This window comes from Hipposideros armiger, unplaced genomic scaffold, assembly GCF_001890085.2.
Source record: "Hipposideros armiger isolate ML-2016 unplaced genomic scaffold, ASM189008v1 scaffold_0, whole genome shotgun sequence".
Lineage (NCBI taxonomy): Eukaryota > Metazoa > Chordata > Mammalia > Chiroptera > Hipposideridae > Hipposideros > Hipposideros armiger.
Window position 1 is genome coordinate 2061655 of NW_017731350.1, and position 19218 is coordinate 2080872.

Genomic DNA, 19218 nt, shown 5'->3' on the forward strand with positions numbered 1-19218 from the left:
AAGCCTGAGAGAATAAATAACTTGTGAAAGACCACATAGGTAATAATATATCAAAACTCATGTTTTTTCATTCTTAGAAAAATAAAAAAGAGGTTTATGTTTTTTTTACACTGCCTTTGTCAGAAATCTCATCCAGGTTCATGATGACCTACAGGCCTAATTAACATCTTCTTCTACCCATATAGTCTAACTTCAATCTAATATTTTCAATGTTTGTGTATCTAGTTAGCACCTTAAACTGAACCCACCATCCCCCCCCCCTCAACTAGTACCCTCTTACCACCACATACTTTTCTTAATGACTACACCAATTTTTGTCATTCAGGGTCAAAACCTTGGTGTTCATTCATTCATTCATTCAACAAATATTTAAATACTGTCAAGCACATACAAGAATTGTGCTAGGGATTCTGGGGTATACAACAGTAAGTTTGATAGAGTTTTTGCCTTCATAAAGGCTTATAGTCTATTAGGAAAGACAAACAAGTGGGGACCCAAACTAATGTATTATAGAAGACTTCCTGGAGGAAGTGATGATAAAAGGTTGGGGGTAGGGTGGGGAGATTTGTTCCATGGGTAAAAGCACAGAAAGAGCAAAAACGGCTTTAGAGGAACCCAAAGACATATTACTGAAGCACTGAGTGGTAGTGGAAATGGAAAGCAGAAGAGACATGCTAGAATCAGTTCAAGCATGAAGGGTCTGGTAAACTATGTTAAGGAATTTGGAGTAGGCCTCTGAAGAGCAGGAGGAAGCCATTAGTTTTGTATTTTAAAAGAATCAATCTGCTCACAGTTTGAAGAATCTTTCCTTTCCATTCTATCCCCTGAATCCAATCTATTGCTAAATCTTGTCGATTTCTTATTTTTAAATTTGTTCCTTCATCTCTAGTCCCACTGCCACCACCCTAGTCCTTTCCCACCTCAGCTTGGATTAAGAGCCTTTTAACCAATAATTCTCCAGACCCCGCCCCCCCCGCCCCCCCAATCTGCACTGCACACAAAGGCTAGACAACTAGTCCTAATATGCTACACTGGGATAACAGTGACGTCCAAGTCACCCATCTTGGCACTTACGACCCTCTCTATCCTATCTATCTAATACTACTTAAAATCACTTTCCAACGAGGCATGCCAGCTTCCTCAAAAATCCTCCCAAATGCATTTTACAGTCTTCCTCAACCCCTGCAACCTCGTAACATTATCCCCTTCCTTCCCCTAGCATAATATGCTCCTGAGGACTCAAACAACAGTGCGTCCTCCTCTCCTTTGATTTCTTCCCATCCAGCATAAAATGTGCCAAACATTTCTGCACTATATTAACTCGATTGGTGTCATAAAGGTCTTTATTTTCTTTTGTTAGAAAAGACTCGCCCACATTCTACGCGTACAGGCCTCATAAGGCCTGGCCAGGTACTTCGTGCGCTCAGAACAGCTAGTCAACTTTAATTGAACAGACTCAAGCGGGGTTTGCGGAGACTGAGGGTGCGGCAGTGGTGGTGGTTGGGGGGAGCTGCTGACACATTGGAAGATGGACCGGAAGCGCCGGGTCCCAAACAAAAGAGTTTCAGACAAACATGCGAGAGGCCGTGCTAGGGGAGCTAAGACGGGGGACAGCACGAGACAGCTACCAAGACCTGCCTGCCGCCTTCGGGGCGGCGGGAGTCTGGCAGAGGCCGTTGGGGGGCGTGGCCGCGCCACTCTCGCGGCATTGACGGTTGGGCGGGCCGTTGTCCCCGCGGGCGGGGCGAGTTGCTAAGGAAATGACTGCCTGCAGCGCTGTGCCGCGCCGCGCCGCGCCGGCCGGGCGGGGTCTGGAGCGGCGCCGTTTCCGCTTCCGCTCCCTCTCCGTTCCCAGTCCCGTTACCGCCTCCTGGCCGGCCTCGCGCCTTTCACCGGCACCTTGCGTCGCCGCGCCGCCGAGCCTGCTCCTGCCACACGCGCTCCTGGGGCTCCCGGCGCCGGCACGGGTCGCGGCCCGCTCACCTGCCCCTGAGGCCGCCGGCCAGCCGCCGCCATGGGTGCCTACCTTTCCCAGCCCAACACGGTGAAGTGCTCCGGGGACGGGGTTGGCGCACCGCGCCTGCCGCTACCCTATGGCTTCTCCGCCATGCAAGGCTGGCGTGTCTCCATGGAGGTGAGGCGGGAGGGGTCCATAGGCTGGCCACTGTAGGGCGGGAGGGAACCCGTTGGAAAAAGGGAGCGGGGGAATGGGGTTATCCCCCGGGAAGGGTCCAAGTCGAGAGCCTGCGGCCTCAGCGGCAGTTTGGGGGGCGGCACCGAGAGAGGGCCTGGGGCCGAGAGGGAGCTGCCGGTGCTTGGGGACCGTGTGCCTGTGGCCAGCTTGGCAGCGAGGCTTTGGCCATGTGGGGAGAGGCACCTTCCGCCCACTGACTGCCCTTTCCCCGTGTCTTCGCGCCATCGCTCTCGTGCCAGTACTGCCTTCCAGGCTCTTATACGGCGTGACGTTTTGTGGGGGAGTAAAAATGAAAAGGAGGACTGTTCATTTACTTTTGCGAGGAATAGGCGAATAGATGTGAAGGACAGTACTTTAAATTAAAAAAAATTAAATGTGAGAGGCTTCTTTGGGCGATGAGTTTGACAGTGAAAGGGAGCGGGGGCAAATAGTCTGTTTCATGTTCTTAACACCTAGTTGCCTGGCCCTGGGCACCGCATGTTAATTTCAGAGGTTCGACTTGCCCTCCAAGAATTGTCACTCGTTTGTATTCTTTTCAGGGCCTTTTACGGCCTTTGGAAAACTTGAAACGAGTCAGTAGTATTCCTTTTTTTTTTTTTTAATTATGCTTGATATTTTCTCGGGATTTTTCGAAAACTTAGTAATTGTCATTTGCCTGTGCTTGTTGTTTTATAGTTTCCTTGATTTTCAGTCACTTCATCAATATTTTTTTTTGTCTTAACCTGCAGAGAACTGATTTTCTTTTCTAGAAAACTTCACTCTGGGTAAAAGAAAAAAGTCTGGATAAAAAGGAGTACTATGGGCAAAATGGATGTGAAACTACAAAGGAGAACAGGGTAGGAAGGAAAGGAAGAAAGACACGTGTAAGATGTGTTTTTGTGAAGAGTATTGTTTGATCTAGGCAGAGGGGCCAGGGAAATGCTCTAATTATGCCTGGGATTGAGGCTTTATCCACTTAGTAGGTGGGCTTCAGGTAACAGCCAAATACTGTCTCCCTTGGGAATCCCTTCCAATCCCTCGCTCCTCCCTGTGGTTAGCTCTGGAATGACAGTATATAAACGTAAAGGTTTGTTTCAGACTCAAATTTTATACCCACAGCAGACTTTAAGAACAGTTCTATCATTAGGTATAAATTTCAAGATAGGAGGGGACCCTATAATTCATCTCATCTAGTTTGGCTCCTACATTTTACAGCTCAGAATTTGAAGCAAAGAAAGGTTTGGTGGAAAGAATCTGTAAGATGACATTGTTCCAAGACACTAAACATTTATCATCTGTGTCAACCTGAAGTATAATGTTCATATTTCACTGGTGCACAATATCAAGCTTACTGGGTGCTTGGTAAATGTAATTGACTTAGAAATGTCCAGATATAGTTTCAATAGGAAAACATTTATGCAAGACTGGGGTTTGGGTTAGTTAGTTGGTAGTTTGGAGGTTCTATTTCTGTGGCATTTTCTGTTAATGTAAGATTTGAGGTGACTGTTTCATTTCACTGTAAGGCTTTTCCTCATTCTGTATTTTCCATTTTCCTCTCTGCTGTGGTTTTTCCATTTCTTTAGTACTCTTTTCTAGTTATCTTTATGAATTGAGTTGCTTGGGTATTCAGTTTTCCAAGTCATTTGCCCAGTGATTCTGTGCTCTTTGCTTCTTCTCTGCAGGGCATTTCCCTTTATTTCTCCTCTGGTAATTAGAAAATGACTTTTTCATCAGGGGCTGTTTGATTTTTAAAGATCTTGTTAGACTATTCCTTAGATCCTAATCTTCCTCCTGAGAAGTAACCACTCAGGGTTTCAAAATCTTCCTTACACTGTTTCTCAATTTACTTTTGTTTGAATTGTTAAATATACTTAATCAAATCCTCCTGAGGCCCTGTTTTGGATCCTTTTCTGCTTCCTTGATATTTTTCCTTCTGGCTTTGTTTCCTTTCTCCCCAATGTATGTGATAGTTTCTTTGGTATGACAAGAAAATAACTATGACTTTTAGCCTCATCTGTGATTCTTACCTTTTCACAAAGTGCACTTCTGTTCCTCTTAACCTTTAGGGTGTAATTCCACCAATTAAGTCTATTTACTTGATCCTAATGATTCAGTTGAGGTAAGTTTATTATACTAATATACATTTCAAAGGTTGCTAAAATCCTGACACATAGATTCAGCTTTAGGGAGTATTATTTTATCCCTTCCCTTGAGGCAAGGATGGCAACTGTCAACAGCTGGCATTTTATACTTTCTGCCTCTCTCCAGCCCCTGTTGCTGTGGAACCAGGGTGTTTTGAGGAGGGGTAATCAAAATACCACAGTTGATGTTCCCTTCCCTTCCTCCTTCTCCATGGTTTGGAGGGACCCTCAAGCTGGTTGAGGTATGTATTTTGGGGGTTAAGAGGTAGGTTGTGGAAGGGTGCCTGAGAAATATATATGGAAAGGCTCTGAGTTTTTGGTGGCTAATAAGCCCAATCTGAAAACAGTTTTAGTTGATGCAGTCTTAAAGGGACAAAGGTACTTGTAGTTTTGGTTGTGAAGTTCTCTGGAGTGACAAAATTGCTTTCTATGGGGAGTTAGGATTTTTTTCTTTTTTTAATTCTGTAAATGATGTTTGCCCTTTTTTAAAGGCATGCCAATACCTAGACTATAATTTTGAGTAGGCTAGCTGTTCGGTGCCATATAGAAGCTGGGTTATTAATGGTCATAGAGGTTTATCTAAAATTGAATGTAGATAATGTTGAGCAGAAGATTCTTAAGATATCTGCATGACAGTTTCAATCATTATATTAATGGGGAAAACTAAAATGAGCTACCTCTCAAGCGTGCTGTGGGGTTCCACTTGAGAGAGGGCCTCTGAGGCTGAAGAGCATTTATGTCTGATCCTCAGATTAGCGTCTCATCTCTGTAGTTGAAAGCACTTTTTACTTACTGAACCAGGTCAGAATTCCTTTTATCTAGGATGCATTTAAGCAACTTATATAAAAGGGCATTCTTTTCATTTGATTAGCATGCAGTATCTCTTCTTCACAATTCAAGGGTCATGTGAAATGGTATCAAAGGTATGCCCATGAATATGAGAAATTGATTTCTATTATACTACTCCTTTATAAGTTCTCAAGTGACTGACTTGAGGTGCAATCAGAACTTATTCCTTAAGATTTCGAGAATATTTTACATAAATTATTGCTATTGCCCAATCCTCTAGCAGTTGTTACTACTACTTCTCCACCCTTGATCCTCTGTTAGGTTATCATCTTGGAATTGCACTTTGAGAGGTAAGGACTTGAATTTGAATGTAGAAATTTAACAGATTTGATCAGTAGCTCTTCCCATTCTAAGCCTTTATTAAAATTACGCTTTCTGGAGAGCACAGATCTTTAGAACTGAACTTAAAGAATCACTGATGTTTAATGGCATGCTGTAGACTCAGTACTGATTCCAGAGGAGTTTTTTTTCTGTTTCCCTCTACATCTAGTTCAAAGATGGAGTATATCAACCTTTTTTTTAAAAAAAGATTTTATTGGGGAAGGGGAACAGCCAAGTTATTGTCCTTCAGTCTTAGTTGTGGAGGGCGCAGCTAGCTCAGCTCCAGGTCCAGTCACCATTGCACCTTGCGGTCACTCAGCTCAAGGTGCAGTGTTCAATCTTAGTTGCGGGTGGGCATAGCCCACAATCCCATGCGGGAGTCAAACCGGAAACCTTGTAGGTAAGAGCACACGCTCTAACTACCAAGCCCCAGCTGCCCTTTGGCAGCTCAGCTCAGCTCAAGGTGCCGTGTTCAATCTTAGTTGCAGGTGGGCATAGCCCACCATCCCATGTGGGAGTTGAACCGGAAACCTTGTTGTTAGGAGCACGTGCTCTCACCAGCTGAGCCATCCTGCCACCTTTTGGCAGGCAGCTCAGCAGTAGTTCAGCTCCAGGGCAGCTCACTGGCCCATGTGGGAATCGAACCGGCGACCCTGTTGCTCAGAGCTCACGCTCTTAACCAACTGAGCCACTCGGCCGGCACCGGAATATGTCAACTTTTAATCATATATAGTATTTAAAAATGTATATATAGGCCACTTTTTAAACAACTTGGAGATATAATTCACATACCATACACAGAGTGTACATTTCAATGGTTAATATATTCACAGAGTTCTATAGCCATCACCACTGTCAATTTTAGAACATTTTCATAACCCCAAAAAGAAACCTTGTAACCATTACCAAGTCACTCCCTATGGCAACCACTAATTTACATTGTGTCTCTATGGATTTGGGTATTCTGAACATTTCATATGAATGGAATCATAACTGTGTCACCTTTTATGTCTGGCTTTTACAAAACATGCTGTTATTAAGGGTCATCCATGTTGTATCAACAATCTATCAGTACTTCATTTTTATGGCTGGATATTTAATTGTATGGACATTTTGTTTATCCTTTCATCAGTTGATAATGGATGTTTAGATTTTCACATTTTGGCTATTACAAATAATGATGCTATGAACAGTCATGTAGAAGTTTTTGTGTGGAAATAAGTGTTTATTTCTCTTGAGTACATACCTAGGAGCAGAATTGCTGGGTCATGTAATAACTTCATGTTTAACATTTTGAAGAACTGCCTATTTTCCAAAGTGGTTTTACCATTTTACATTCCTACCAGCAAAATGTGAAGGTATTAATTTTTCCATATCCTCCCTATGCTCATTATTATCTGTCTTTTTTTATTATAGCCATTCTAGTGTATGTGAAATGGTATCTCATTGTGGCTTTGATTGTATTTCCCTAATGGCTAATGATGTTTGAGCATCTTTTCTTGTGCTGATTGGCCATTTATATATCTTTGGAGAAATGTCTATGCATATCCTTTGCCAATTTTTAATTGGGTTGTCTTTTTTTCTCTTTTTACTAAGATGTAAAAGTTCTTTCTATATTCTGGATACAAGTCCCTTATCAGATAGGATTTGTAAATATTTGCTTCCACACTGCCTCTTCTTTCTTGTTGGTGTCCTTTGAAGCACAAAAATTTAAAATATTGAAGTCAAATCTATATATTAAGAATTTTATAGTTTTAGCTCTTACATTTTAGGTCTGTGATCCATTTTGAGTTGTTTTTTGTGTGGTGTAAAGAAAGGATCCAACTTCATACTTTGGCTTGTGAATATGTATCTAGTTGTCCCGGCACCCAGACATTTGTTAAAAGCCTGTTCTTTTTCCTTATTGAATTATCTTAACATCATTGTTGAAGAGCCATTGACCATAAATATGAATGTTTATTTCTGGATTCTTAATTCCATTCTATTGACCTATATACCTGTTGTTATGCCAATACCACATTGTCTTGGTTACTATAGCTTTGGTAAGTTTTCAAATCAGGAAGTATGGCTTCCAACTTTGTTCTTTTTCTTGTTTCTTTTCTGGATCCCTTGCATTTCCATATGAACTTTAGGGTCAGCTTGTCAATTTCTGTACAAAAGCCATCTGAGATTTTGTTATTAAGTCTGTAGTTTTCTTGTAGTATCTGTCTGGTTTGGTATCAGGATAATACTGGACTCATAGATAAATGAGTTGGAAAGTGTTGCCTCCTCTTCTACATTTTGAAAGACTTTATGAAGAATTGGTATTCTTTGAATATTTGGTAGAATTCACCAGTGAAGCCATCTGAGATTAGGCTTTTCTTTGTGGGAAGTTTTTTGTTTTTAAAAAACAAAACATATATATATATATATGTTTATCCATTTTGTTTATCCATTCATCTGTTGGTGGACTCTAGGGTTGTTTCTACCTTTTGGCTATGAACATGGGTATCCAAATATCTCTTCAAGACTGTGATGGAAAGTCCAAGATCAAGGTGTCTGGTGAGGGCCCACTTCCTGGGTCATAGACAGCTGTCTTCTAGCTGTGTCCTCAAAAGGCAGGGGAACTCTCTGGGGTCTCTTTTATTAGGGCACTAATCTCATTCGTGAGAGCTCTTACCTCATGACTTCCCAAAGGCTCCACCTTCCATATACCACCACATTGGGGATTATGTTTCAACATAGGAATTTTAGGGAGACACAAAACATTAAGTCTAGAGCACAGTGGTAATACATGCATATCATTTTAAAAGTCAGATAGTAATATCAAAATGTAATTTCCTTCCCAACCACCTTCAAATTTTTTATCTTGATTTGTAAAGATTTAGATAAATTTATGTATCATAATTCAAAATGATTGATTCAACGATACAGCTATGTTTTGTTTGTGGATATATTTATAACCTTAGGAGATTGACATCAGGAGGATAACCAAGCCTTTATTAATATAGAGCCATTGATGGTCTAGAAGTGGCTGTGTATACATGATTTAGTAAGGCAAGGCCTAAGAGCCCTGACACAGGTGACCTGTATATTCACAGTTATCTCTTCCAGACCATCTCAGTGGTTATTGTGTTATGATATGATATATTCTCTGGATTTGTCCCAGAGATGGGGACAATGAAAAAGGGGTATCCTTAAGGTAGTTTTCTGGAGGCATCGGGGAACTCACCATGTGTGCAAACATAGAACTCCTGCTGTGTTGCAGAACATAATGTTAGGCCCCAGAGCTATGAAGAAATTTAAGACAGTCTTTGCTTTCATGTTGGTTTACAATCTAGTTTTGTACCTAGGACTCCCTTTTCTCCTGTGGAATGTTGGATAACAGTACAAGATGGCATATACTGAGTGCAGTAAATATTAAAAGAGTTTAGAAGGGGGAATGATCATAGAGTATTGGTGTGATTCCGAAAGATCTCTTGGAGGTGGTGACACTAACTGGACCTTAAGTAAAGAGTATAACAGACAAATGAGGAGGAGGATAGTGAGACAAAAAAAGAGTATTAGAAGGAAAGATAGGAAGAAAGTCTCGGAGGCAAACATTTTCACTATGTTGGGCTGGGGTGGTCAGTGTCAAGAGTGGAGTAGTTTCTTTTGGGGAATGGTTATGAGAGCTAAGAGATTGGGTTATAGAGATGGGTGGGAATGATGATTGAGTGCCTTAAATTTCTAGTAAGTTGCATGGAATCAACCTTATACGCAGTAGAATACATTGAAGGTTCTAGCAATAAAATGCTATTTTTGGAAGATTAATTTGACAGCTACGTGTATGTAGGCTGGATTACAAGGGGTAGAGAATAGAGATAGGTGAGGAATTACTACTAAGAGTAAAGTAATCCAGGAACAGAGTTACTAAGGATAACTCAGCAGGACTCAGTTGCGGATGATGGAAGACAGCCAGGAAGGTCAAGGAGGACCTGTATTTGGTGCTGCTGGGGAGAGTTACGATTCCACCTACACAAATAAGACCTGTAGGGGAAGCTCTGATTTTTTTCTTTTTGGAGCCTGCTGAGTTCCTGTTTATATGTTAAGTTTGAGGTGAAGGGACCTCCAACAGAAATAGGTATTTGGAGGTAAAGAACTACAGTTTTTCACAGAATCCAAGAGAACTTTCTAGAAAGCTGACATGGTTTGTACACTTTGATTATATCCAATGGATGGGGAGAATGAAGCCTGTAAAATAACTATTTGGGTTGCTGTTAAGTTTATTGTCTGCTCGGTTTAGTAAGATCTTGAAGGAGAAGAGTTTGAAGATTAGGAGTTTAAGAGGAAATGTTAATCTAGAAAGAGAGGAGAAATACTACTTTTGAGGCAGAAGGGAAGGAGAGATTGAGGTAGAATAGGGAAGATGAAGTAGTTCTTGAAATGTGACCTTGATCTAAGTAAAGAAAGAGGTTAGCTCATCTGCTAAGAGTAAAAGGAGAATAACATTGATAACTTGGAACAGTGTGGGCAAGGTTTGTGACTGACTGTGATTAATATATTTAAGAGTCAATAGAGAATACAGAAAAAAAAAAAAGCTAAATGGAAGCAGTGACCACAGTCAACATGATTTCATGACATCTTATGACTACAATATTCAGTGGCTCTGATTCAGGGGTAAAGAAAGCAGTTGGTCGGGTTATACAAGGTTGGACGAGGTTTTCTAGATTGCTAAGAGACAGTGTTGAAATACTTGGCTCTGGCTCAGAAAGGGACAGAGAGAAACAAAGGCAAGGCCTTTAAAAAGGTAGGGAGTCGATGAGCAGAGTGTAAAGGGGGAAATTGAAGTGCTTGGAGAAGGTAGAGTAGCTCCAAGTGATAATACAGATTCAAAGCCTCACCAAGAAGTGAAGGAGAAGGTAATGTGGAGTAATTCTAGGACCTGAGACCTCAGGGCATAAGATGAATCTTTATGGTGGGCATTCCTCTTTGAGAATAAGGATAGAGAAGAAAACTGAGAGCCAGGCGCTAAATTTCAGAGTAGAATATCTATGTTAAAATCCAGTTTACAAAGCACTTTTACATATTTTACATCATCCTCACAATATTCCTGTTATGTGGGTTAGGTAGATGTTGTTATTCCATTTTATAGAAGATAAAATTGAGGCACACCAAGAGATAGCTGGCCAGAGATCATGAAATACATGGTAGCTTGGCGGCTCAAGGCTAATTCATAGGTTTGTTTTGTTGTCATTATTCTGAATGGAACAATATGGCTTATTATACAAACAATTAAAAAACGTAGAAAATAATACCCGAATCTCACTCTTCATTCACTGTTTGATACATGATCTTCTGGACTTCTAGCATATACATAACAGGTACTTTTTTTTCCTTTTAATCACTTAATATATTGTGAACTCATTTCCAGATTAACACAGTCATCATTTCTTTTTTTATTTTTTTTTAAGATTTTTACTGGGGAATTGGGGGGATGGGAACAGTGCTGGGGAATTGGGGGAAGGGGAACAGACAAGTTTTTGTCCTTTGGTTCTTCAGTCTAGTTGTGGAGGACGTTGCTTCACTGGCCCAAGTTGGCACCATCATTGCGCTCTTCCCGGGTGAGGCACATCAGTTGCCGGCTTCTGGACAGCCGCTCACGGCGGCTGCTGGCCGCTCACGCTGGCTGCTGGCTACACATGGTAGTCCATGGCAACCCACGGCCACAGTGGCTGCAGCCTACGCCATCGCCGGCGACTCATGGCAGCCCAGCTCCAGGTTGAGCTGTTGTTCAGCATCTTAGCCGTGGAGGGCAGTGTCACTGGCCCTCATATGTGGGATCCGAACCGGGGCCCTCTGGCGTCCCAAGCCAGTTCTTAACCATCGCGCCACTCGGCCGGCCCACAGTCATCATTTCTAACAGCTTCATATGTTCCATTCTGGAGGAGGGTGCACCATTTGTAATCTAATCTAGTCATGGAAATTTAGATGGTTATAATTATTCCTGCATATAATGGATACTCAGGTATTTGATTGATGAATGAATGAATGAATGAACAGATGAGTTCTTAAGCACATTAAAGTCTTCAGAACTACTGGTAGAGTAGTAAAAGCAGGCAAGAAGGTGCTGATATGGTGGTGAGAGGAGAGGAAGGCCCAGTAAGATAAACGCTGGCTTAGAGGGAAGGGGAGGCCATTATTGCTGGTGGTAGAGTGGATGGAAGAGAGAGGTGACCTTTGGTCTGTGATGCTCTCCAGATCCTGGGGACAAGGCTAAGAGGCAGTTGGCAATGACCTTAGATAGGCCATCAAGGGCCATCCATGACATCCCATTAGCTTTGGGGGCATTTTCTCCTGGAGACAATCAGAGGAAAATACAGAACTAGGTATTTTTTGATGCTCTCCTTCCCTGCTTTAAAATAATTTTTATTTTCTAGACTTGTATAATGAAAGCATAGTCTTATTTCAGGGCTAACATAAGAACCACTGCACTCTGATTTCCTAAGTATTAATACAGTTAGAAATTTTAAAATGCTAATGCCCGAAGAGAAAGGAGAACTATTAACTTACACAAAGATAATCAATTAAGTAAATAGTTGCTTGTATCCTTTTTGTTTGTAGAAAGTACCTAAAAGGAAGGTTGGGTTGTTTTCCAACGTGGGGCAGAGTAAGCTGTGGCATATTTTTACCAAGGTCTGAGGGTCTTGAACTATGGCTTAGCTTGGAATACTAGTTTGGGGTAGCAGAGTCTTGTTATTAGAAGACTTTAATCAAGCCCAGACTTCCAACCGAAATGTTGGTGTGGCAGGACCATTGCAAACTTCTCTTCGGGTGTGCGGTGCCATCAAGGTTGAATGATATTTCAGTTCAGGCTGGGAATAGGAGATGGGCAGGCTGATTATATGGGGCATTATAAATCCCAGTTAACAAGTACTAAGCACAGTGTAGTTTTTTTTGTTTGTTTGTTTTTGTTTTTAAGATTTTTATTGGGGAATTGGGGGATGGGAACAGAGCTGGGGAATTGGGGGAAGGGGAACAGACAAGTTGCTGTCGTTTTGTTCTTCAGTCTAGTTGTGGAGGACGTTGCTTCACTGGCCCAAGTTGGTACCATCATTGCGCTCTTCCCGTGCGAGGCAGATCGGTCACCGGCTTCTGGACGGCCACTCACAGCGGCTGCTGGCCGCTCACGCTGGCTGCTGGCTACACATGGTAGTCCATGGCAACCCACTGCAGCAGGGGCTGCAGGCTACGCCATCGCCGGCTACTCACGGCAGTCCAGCTCCAGGTTGAGCTGTTGTTCAGCATCTTAGCTGTAGAGGGCAGTGTCACTGGCCCTCATATGTGGGATCCGAACCGGGGCCTTCTGGCATCCCAAGCCAGCTCTTAACCAATGTGCCACTCGGCGGGCCCCAGCACAGTGTAGTTTAATAGCATTATTTGTTGGGAAGACATTCTTTTGTAAATATATCCTCTGCCTAGCCTGAGGGTAACTTCTTGTATGAGTGAAACTGAGGGAAGACGAGAATAATTTGTATAGATAGTGTTGGGGGGAGGGGGGGTGGGCGGCAGTGTGTAAATGTATACAGCTCTACAAATCTCTAGTACTTTCACTTAGGCTACCTTAGGATGAAACTTGCCAGGTTGGTAATGCCCTCTGGTCTCATTTTGCTATCTTCCCTAACATTTTCTTGTTGAAATTCACTGATTCATGGACTGGGTCTAGAAATTACTTTAAAGATCCTTTATTCTGGTTCTTCCCATAGTTGCCACAAGTCCAAAAAGATCAGGTCTAGAGTTCCAACAGCCACACATTCTGCCATCTGGACTGAGATCTCCTAGGCTGAGGCTGCTAGACTGCAGAGGTAGCGACCTGATTGATCTCGCGCCCTCCTTCTTTGCCTTTCACTCTCCCTTTCCTCCTCCTTTACCCTCCTTCCTTTCCCCCTTCTCTGTACTTCTTTTCTTGGTTTATCATTCCATCTTCCTTTCTTATTTCTAGGTCATGTAGGTCAGCTAGGCAATGGTTAGTGAGATTAAGGTGTGAACCTGATCCTCATGACCTGAGGTGCACAAGGAAGAATATCCTTTAACCTTGAGAAATGCTAATTATGCGCTTCTTTTTTCCTAGGATGCTCACAACTGTATTCCTGAGCTGGACAGTGAGACAGCCATGTTTTCTGTCTACGATGGACATGGAGGTAACTTTAGTAGATCATCTTGGTAACATTCTAATACCTCCATTATAGACTTTACAGGACAAGAACCAGGTCTTTTGTTCTTTTACTTTCCAAGGTTCTGGTCCTCAGATATCATTTCATGCCTGGTGCTGTTTTTCTCTATTTTGCCATTCTGTCTTCCCAATAGGATATTATATTGATTCATAATCTCACCAGGCCTTGTTTTAATCCAAGAAAGCCTCTTTCTACATTAGCACTTTTCTTTTTTTCACTGAAAACTAAATATACACGTGAGAAAAGATAAGGGATATAATAATATAGTCCTGAGAGAAGTGATGGTGAAGTCTATTTTCTGAGTCAGAACTTGCCAAGCATTGCCTTTCAAATAGTTTTCAGTTGTGCTAAGGTATTCATCTCCTCAACCCTTAGGGTTCACTCCAATATGGCATATAGATATTATATCACTTTCTATGTGTGGGAAGCAGTGCTCTGGGTGACCTACCTTTCTTCTAGGGGAGGAAGTTGCCTTGTACTGTGCCAAATATCTTCCTGATATCATCAAAGATCAGAAGGCCTACAAAGAAGGCAAGCTACAGAAGGTCTGTCTTTCCACAATGTTCATGCTTCACTTCTGTAGGCTTTCCCTTGTTTTCCAATACTTGGCTTTTCCTTTCTCATTGCCACCTAGTTGCTTCTTGCTGCATTTCTTCTTAAAGGATTCTGTGCCTAAAATGATCTTATTCCCACTTGGGCCTTTTTAGAGCTGCCTTGTTATTTTCAGGTCTCTGAACTGTTTTTATTGATATACGAGTGTCTCCAAGCATGGCGGATGACACTCTAGGTTGCATCTCATCCTGTGACCTGGACTGTGTACCGGCAGTTCATTCTATATCTGCTGTTCTTGTTCCTTCACTTGCCTCATACTGTTTTGCTTATATTCAGGCTTTGGAAGATGCCTTCTTGGCTATTGATGCCAAACTGACCACTGAGGAAGTCATTAAGGAGCTGGCACAGATTGCAGGGCGACCCACTGAGGATGAAGATGAAAAAGAAAAAGTAGCTGATGAAGATGATGGTGAGTGTGGTATCCCTTGTTTGAGAGGAAATCAGTATTTTAAAGTACTATACTATATTTGATCTATATGTAAATTCTGAGAGGATGACCTCCTGGGGACCTGGAGAATCCTCACATTAATGAACCCGTGTTCTTCTCCAGCACTACAGGTGGTTATGAAAAGGAGAAAGAGAATTAATCTTTGTTGAGTGCGTAGTGCCATAGTTGCAAGAATTTTTATATGCATTTTTAAATTTTCATTGTGATGGTCTCTCTGGTGCCTACTAATGCTTACGTGACCCTTTTTCCAAGACTAGAGCTGTCATTAGCCCCAGCAGCTAGTCATTAAGCCTGGGCTGTAGGCCTGAAGTAGCATTGTGGGCTCCCTGAGTCCTCAGCCAGAACAGGGTTTCCAACTTACCAATAAAAATTGAGAGGTGATAAGGAAAATACAGTAATTAGTGTTCCTTTGGCTAAGAAGGGGGTGAAAGACAAAGACCAAAGGAAGTCTATGGAGACAGATGTTATTTGAGAAGGAAGCAAAAGGGTGTTTTTCTGAGACTGGATAAGTGAGAGGAGCCTTGGGAGTAGGAAGTGGTGGGGGAAGTTGGAACTCAGGCTCTAAGGGCAGTGGAGGTAGTAAGAGGGACTAATCCCATGAGGAGTCTGGCACGGGGGCGCTGATTTAGCCTCTTACCTGCAGTGGACAATGAGGAGGCTGCATTGCTGCATGAAGAGGCTACCATGACTATTGAAGAGCTGCTGACACGCTACGGGCAGAACTGTCACAAGGGTGCTCCCCACAGCAAATCTGGAACTGGGACAGGCGAGGAACCAGGGTCCCAGGGCCTCAATGGGGAGGCAGGATCTGAGGACCGATCTAGGGAATCTTCTGCAGAGGAAAATGGCCCCACAGCCAAGGCCCACACAGGCCCTTCCTCCAACTCGGAACGTGGGACAGAGGCAGGCCAAGGTGGTGAGCCTGGCACTCCCACTGGTGAGGCTGGGCCTTCCTGCTCTTCAGCCTCCGACAAGCTGCCTCGAGTTGCTAAGTCCAAGTTCTTTGAGGACAGTGAGGATGAGTCAGATGAGGCGGAGGAGGAAGAGGAAGACAGCGAGGTAAGGGCTTGTGGGGGCCGACAGATGCTGAAGTTGCAGAGAGAGCCTGTTTGGTTGCCATCCATAGCTTTGACTCTTTCCCTTCTACTATTATGACATCATCCCCCAAGACCCACTATATTCTAAGCTTTTCTTGAATTCATTATCTCCACCAACACAGGTACTATTAGCCCTCTTACCTCTTCCTTTGTTGATACACTAACAAATAGATTCAGAGCCTTTCAGAGTCTGTCTCCTAGAGAGAGAATAAGGTGGTGGTTTTGGATATTTGGATGTTTGCTTTTCTGGGCAACTTATTTTCTGGTCATGTTGCCTGGAAGGTGCTTTTGGCTGACAGCCCTGGCCTTCCCTAGGGCTTCCTGCCAGTGACTGCTGAGCCCAGTTCGGGATATCAGTTAAACCCATCCTAGCCCTCTCCCTGCAGATTTTACATCATGATTGTATAGTTACATCTTTCAGTGTTTTGAGGACCTGTGTTCAGTCAGGGCCTCTTGGTTTTGAGTAGGGATTGGGGGAGGAGGGCAGGAGGCCATCCCAGTCTCAATGGCCTGGGATCATCCCTCTGGCAGGAATGCAGTGAGGAAGAGGATGGCTACAGCAGTGAAGAGGCAGAGAATGAAGAAGATGAGGATGACACCGAAGAGGCTGAAGAGGATGAGGAAGAAGAGGAAGAGATGATGGTGCCTGGGATGGAAGGCAAAGAGGAGGTGTGTGGGGAAGGGGAGCAGTGAGTGTAGAAAAAGCAAGGGGCAGGTGTGAATCGCCTGATTTTAATTTTGGGAAAGGGGTCCCTTTGTTATCTTAGTACTAAAGTCATGGTCATGGGGGTATTTATTCTGCAAGGGGAACTAAGTCTTTGGGGTAGAGTTATCTCAGAAAAGAGAGGGAGCATGCTGTAGTCTTTGGGAAGATTAAAATCTGTGTTCCTCCTGTTTGTTAAAGCTCTCTTGGTGCTCCTAGTGAGAGGAGAAAGCATAGGTGAATGGTCAGGGGTGTGCTGATGAGGAGCTCGTGTCCAGAAGCTCCCACAATGCTCCCTTTCTTTCTCTTAAGCCTGGCTCTGACAGCGGTACGACAGCAGTGGTAGCTCTGATACGAGGGAAGCAGTTGATTGTAGCCAATGCAGGAGACTCTCGCTGTGTGGTGTCTGAGGCTGGCAAAGCTTTAGACATGTCCTATGACCACAAACCAGAGGATGAAGTGGAGCTAGCACGCATCAAGAATGCTGGTGGCAAGGTCACCATGGATGGGCGAGTCAACGGAGGCCTCAACCTCTCCAGAGCCATTGGTAAGGGCCAGAAGACTCTGGGAAAGACTTCTGGGGTCTTGTTCTCTGTTCCAGATTATGTAGTAGAAAGCTGTAATCATCATAGCCCTGTACCTTTCCGATTACTACCTCTGTCCTTAAATGTCTCCATAAGAGGTAAGGTAGATATCATTTCTGGATGATGAAAAAGACAGGTTAGTGACTTAAGGTTCAACAACCTAAAGTCAGGGCTGAAACTAGAAAAACTATTCCATTAAATTCTGGAACTTTGTAAAGAAGGGAAATGGCAAGGCTTCAAGCGCAAGTCTGTGGGAAGAACCCAGACTACTCATCAGCCAACTATTCCTTTACTTCAGGAGACCACTTCTACAAGAGAAACAAGAACTTGCCACCCGAGGAACAGATGATTTCAGCCCTTCCTGACATCAAGGTGCTGACTCTCACTGATGACCACGAATTCATGGTCATTGCCTGTGATGGCATCTGGTGAGCACTGGCACATGCCTTAAAATCCTTTTTTTTCTGCAGCATTACTTCTTGTCTAGAGCTCTGAATTGGCTTTGGCTTTATCGTCCCTCTAATGGCAACATTCAGCACCTTTTCTCAAGCTATTCTAGGATTAGAGCTTAGGTAGACAGCTTGGTGTCAAGACCCCAGAGCCTAAGGCAGAGCTGAAGACAATCTCTGTGGGTGCTCACAGTGATGCAGACTCTCACCTCTAGCCACATTCCTTTCCTCGGCCTTGACAGGACTAAAGAAGATTCTAACTATTGTTTTTGACCCCAGGAATGTGATGAGCAGCCAGGAAGTTATAGACTTTATTCAATCAAAGATCAGCCAGCGTGACGAAAATGGGGAGCTTCGGTTATTGTCATCCATTGTGGAAGAGGTGAGTCCCAGGGTGGAGGAGAGTGAGTGTCTGGTCTGCACAGCCTAGGTTTCCTGTATGACCAGAGCCTGGGAGTATCATTTGTTGGTGACAAGTGCCAAAACCTGACTAGAAAGCTCCACCTTCCCTCATTTCCCTGACTTATCCTTTTGCCTCACGGACTAGCAAATGGGCCGTTGCTCCTTTCCCTCCTTTTGCCACCCTGTCTGGCAGGGCCAGCCCTCTAGTGGGACTTTAGGTTTCCAGAAAAATGTCCAAACCCTGAAGCTGTGCCACCCCATCCCTTTTGTAGCTGCTGGATCAGTGCCTGGCACCAGATACTTCTGGGGACGGTACAGGGTGTGACAACATGACCTGCATCATCATTTGCTTCAAGCCCCGAAACACAGCAGAGCTTCAGCCAGAGATAGCCAAGCGGAAACTGGAGGAGGTGCTTTCTACTGAGGGGGCTGAAGAAAATGGCAACAGTGACAGCAAGAAGAAGGCCAAGCGGGACTAGCGGTTGTCCAGACCCCTGCCCACCTAGACTGTTTTCTGAGCCCTCCGGACCTGAGACTGAGTTTTGTCTTTTTCCTTTAGCCTTAGCAGTGGTTGTGAGGTGTGCAGGGCGGAGCTGGGTGGCTTTCCTCAGCCAATTCCAAAGAGGGCTCTCCCTCCACACAGCAGCCCAGGAGCCTCTGCTGCCCTCCCCAGCCGCCTCCTTGCTCCTTGGGGCTCATCACCAGTTCTGTGCCTGTGCTCTGTTGTGTTGGAGGGAAGGACTGGCGGTTCTGGTTTTTACTCTGTGAACTTTATTTAAGGACATTCTTTTTTTATAGGCGGCTCCATGGCCCTGGCCGCTTGCACCCGCTCTCTGTTGTACACTTTCAATCAACACTTTTTCAGACTAAAGGCCAAAACCTAATCGTGCCCATGGTGTCCTTTATTCTCTGCTGCTGTCCTGTCTGGGCTACCCAGGGTACCCGGGCCCCTGACTTGACCCCATCGGTAGCATCTACCTAGCCCCTACCTGTGCGTGTGCGCGTGTGCATGTGCGTCTCCCTCAGGATCGAATCTCTGTGTCGGAGAGTGGGGGCCCGGGTATTGTACCTCCCAGGGCTGCCGACAGGCTGGCCTGGCGTCGCTCATCTTCACCGCCTCTTGGAGTCAGGAGTAATTTCCTCGTTCCTCTAGGGAGGGGTAAGGACCGGCCAGGCAGCCCTTAAGACGAAACCAGGGGCGGCGCTCCTTCCTTCCTCGCCAGCCGGTTTCAGTCTGACCTCTGGTT

The 19218-nt window shown here is 44.0% G+C and overlaps 1 protein-coding gene across 1 annotated transcript; it reads left to right on the forward strand.

Annotated features, from left to right (window-relative positions):
• Positions 1 to 1747: 1747 nt before the first annotated feature.
• On the forward strand, positions 1748 to 18860 carry PPM1G (protein phosphatase, Mg2+/Mn2+ dependent 1G). Its single transcript, XM_019635918.1, has 10 exons — positions 1748 to 2134; positions 13574 to 13643; positions 14136 to 14221; positions 14565 to 14697; positions 15380 to 15795; positions 16365 to 16502; positions 16849 to 17083; positions 17419 to 17548; positions 17849 to 17951; positions 18244 to 18860. Exons 1-10 carry the CDS (start codon positions 2015 to 2017, stop codon positions 18448 to 18450), a joined length of 1638 nt encoding a protein of 545 aa, XP_019491463.1. The 5' UTR covers positions 1748 to 2014; the 3' UTR covers positions 18451 to 18860.
• Positions 18861 to 19218: the final 358 nt, after the last annotated feature.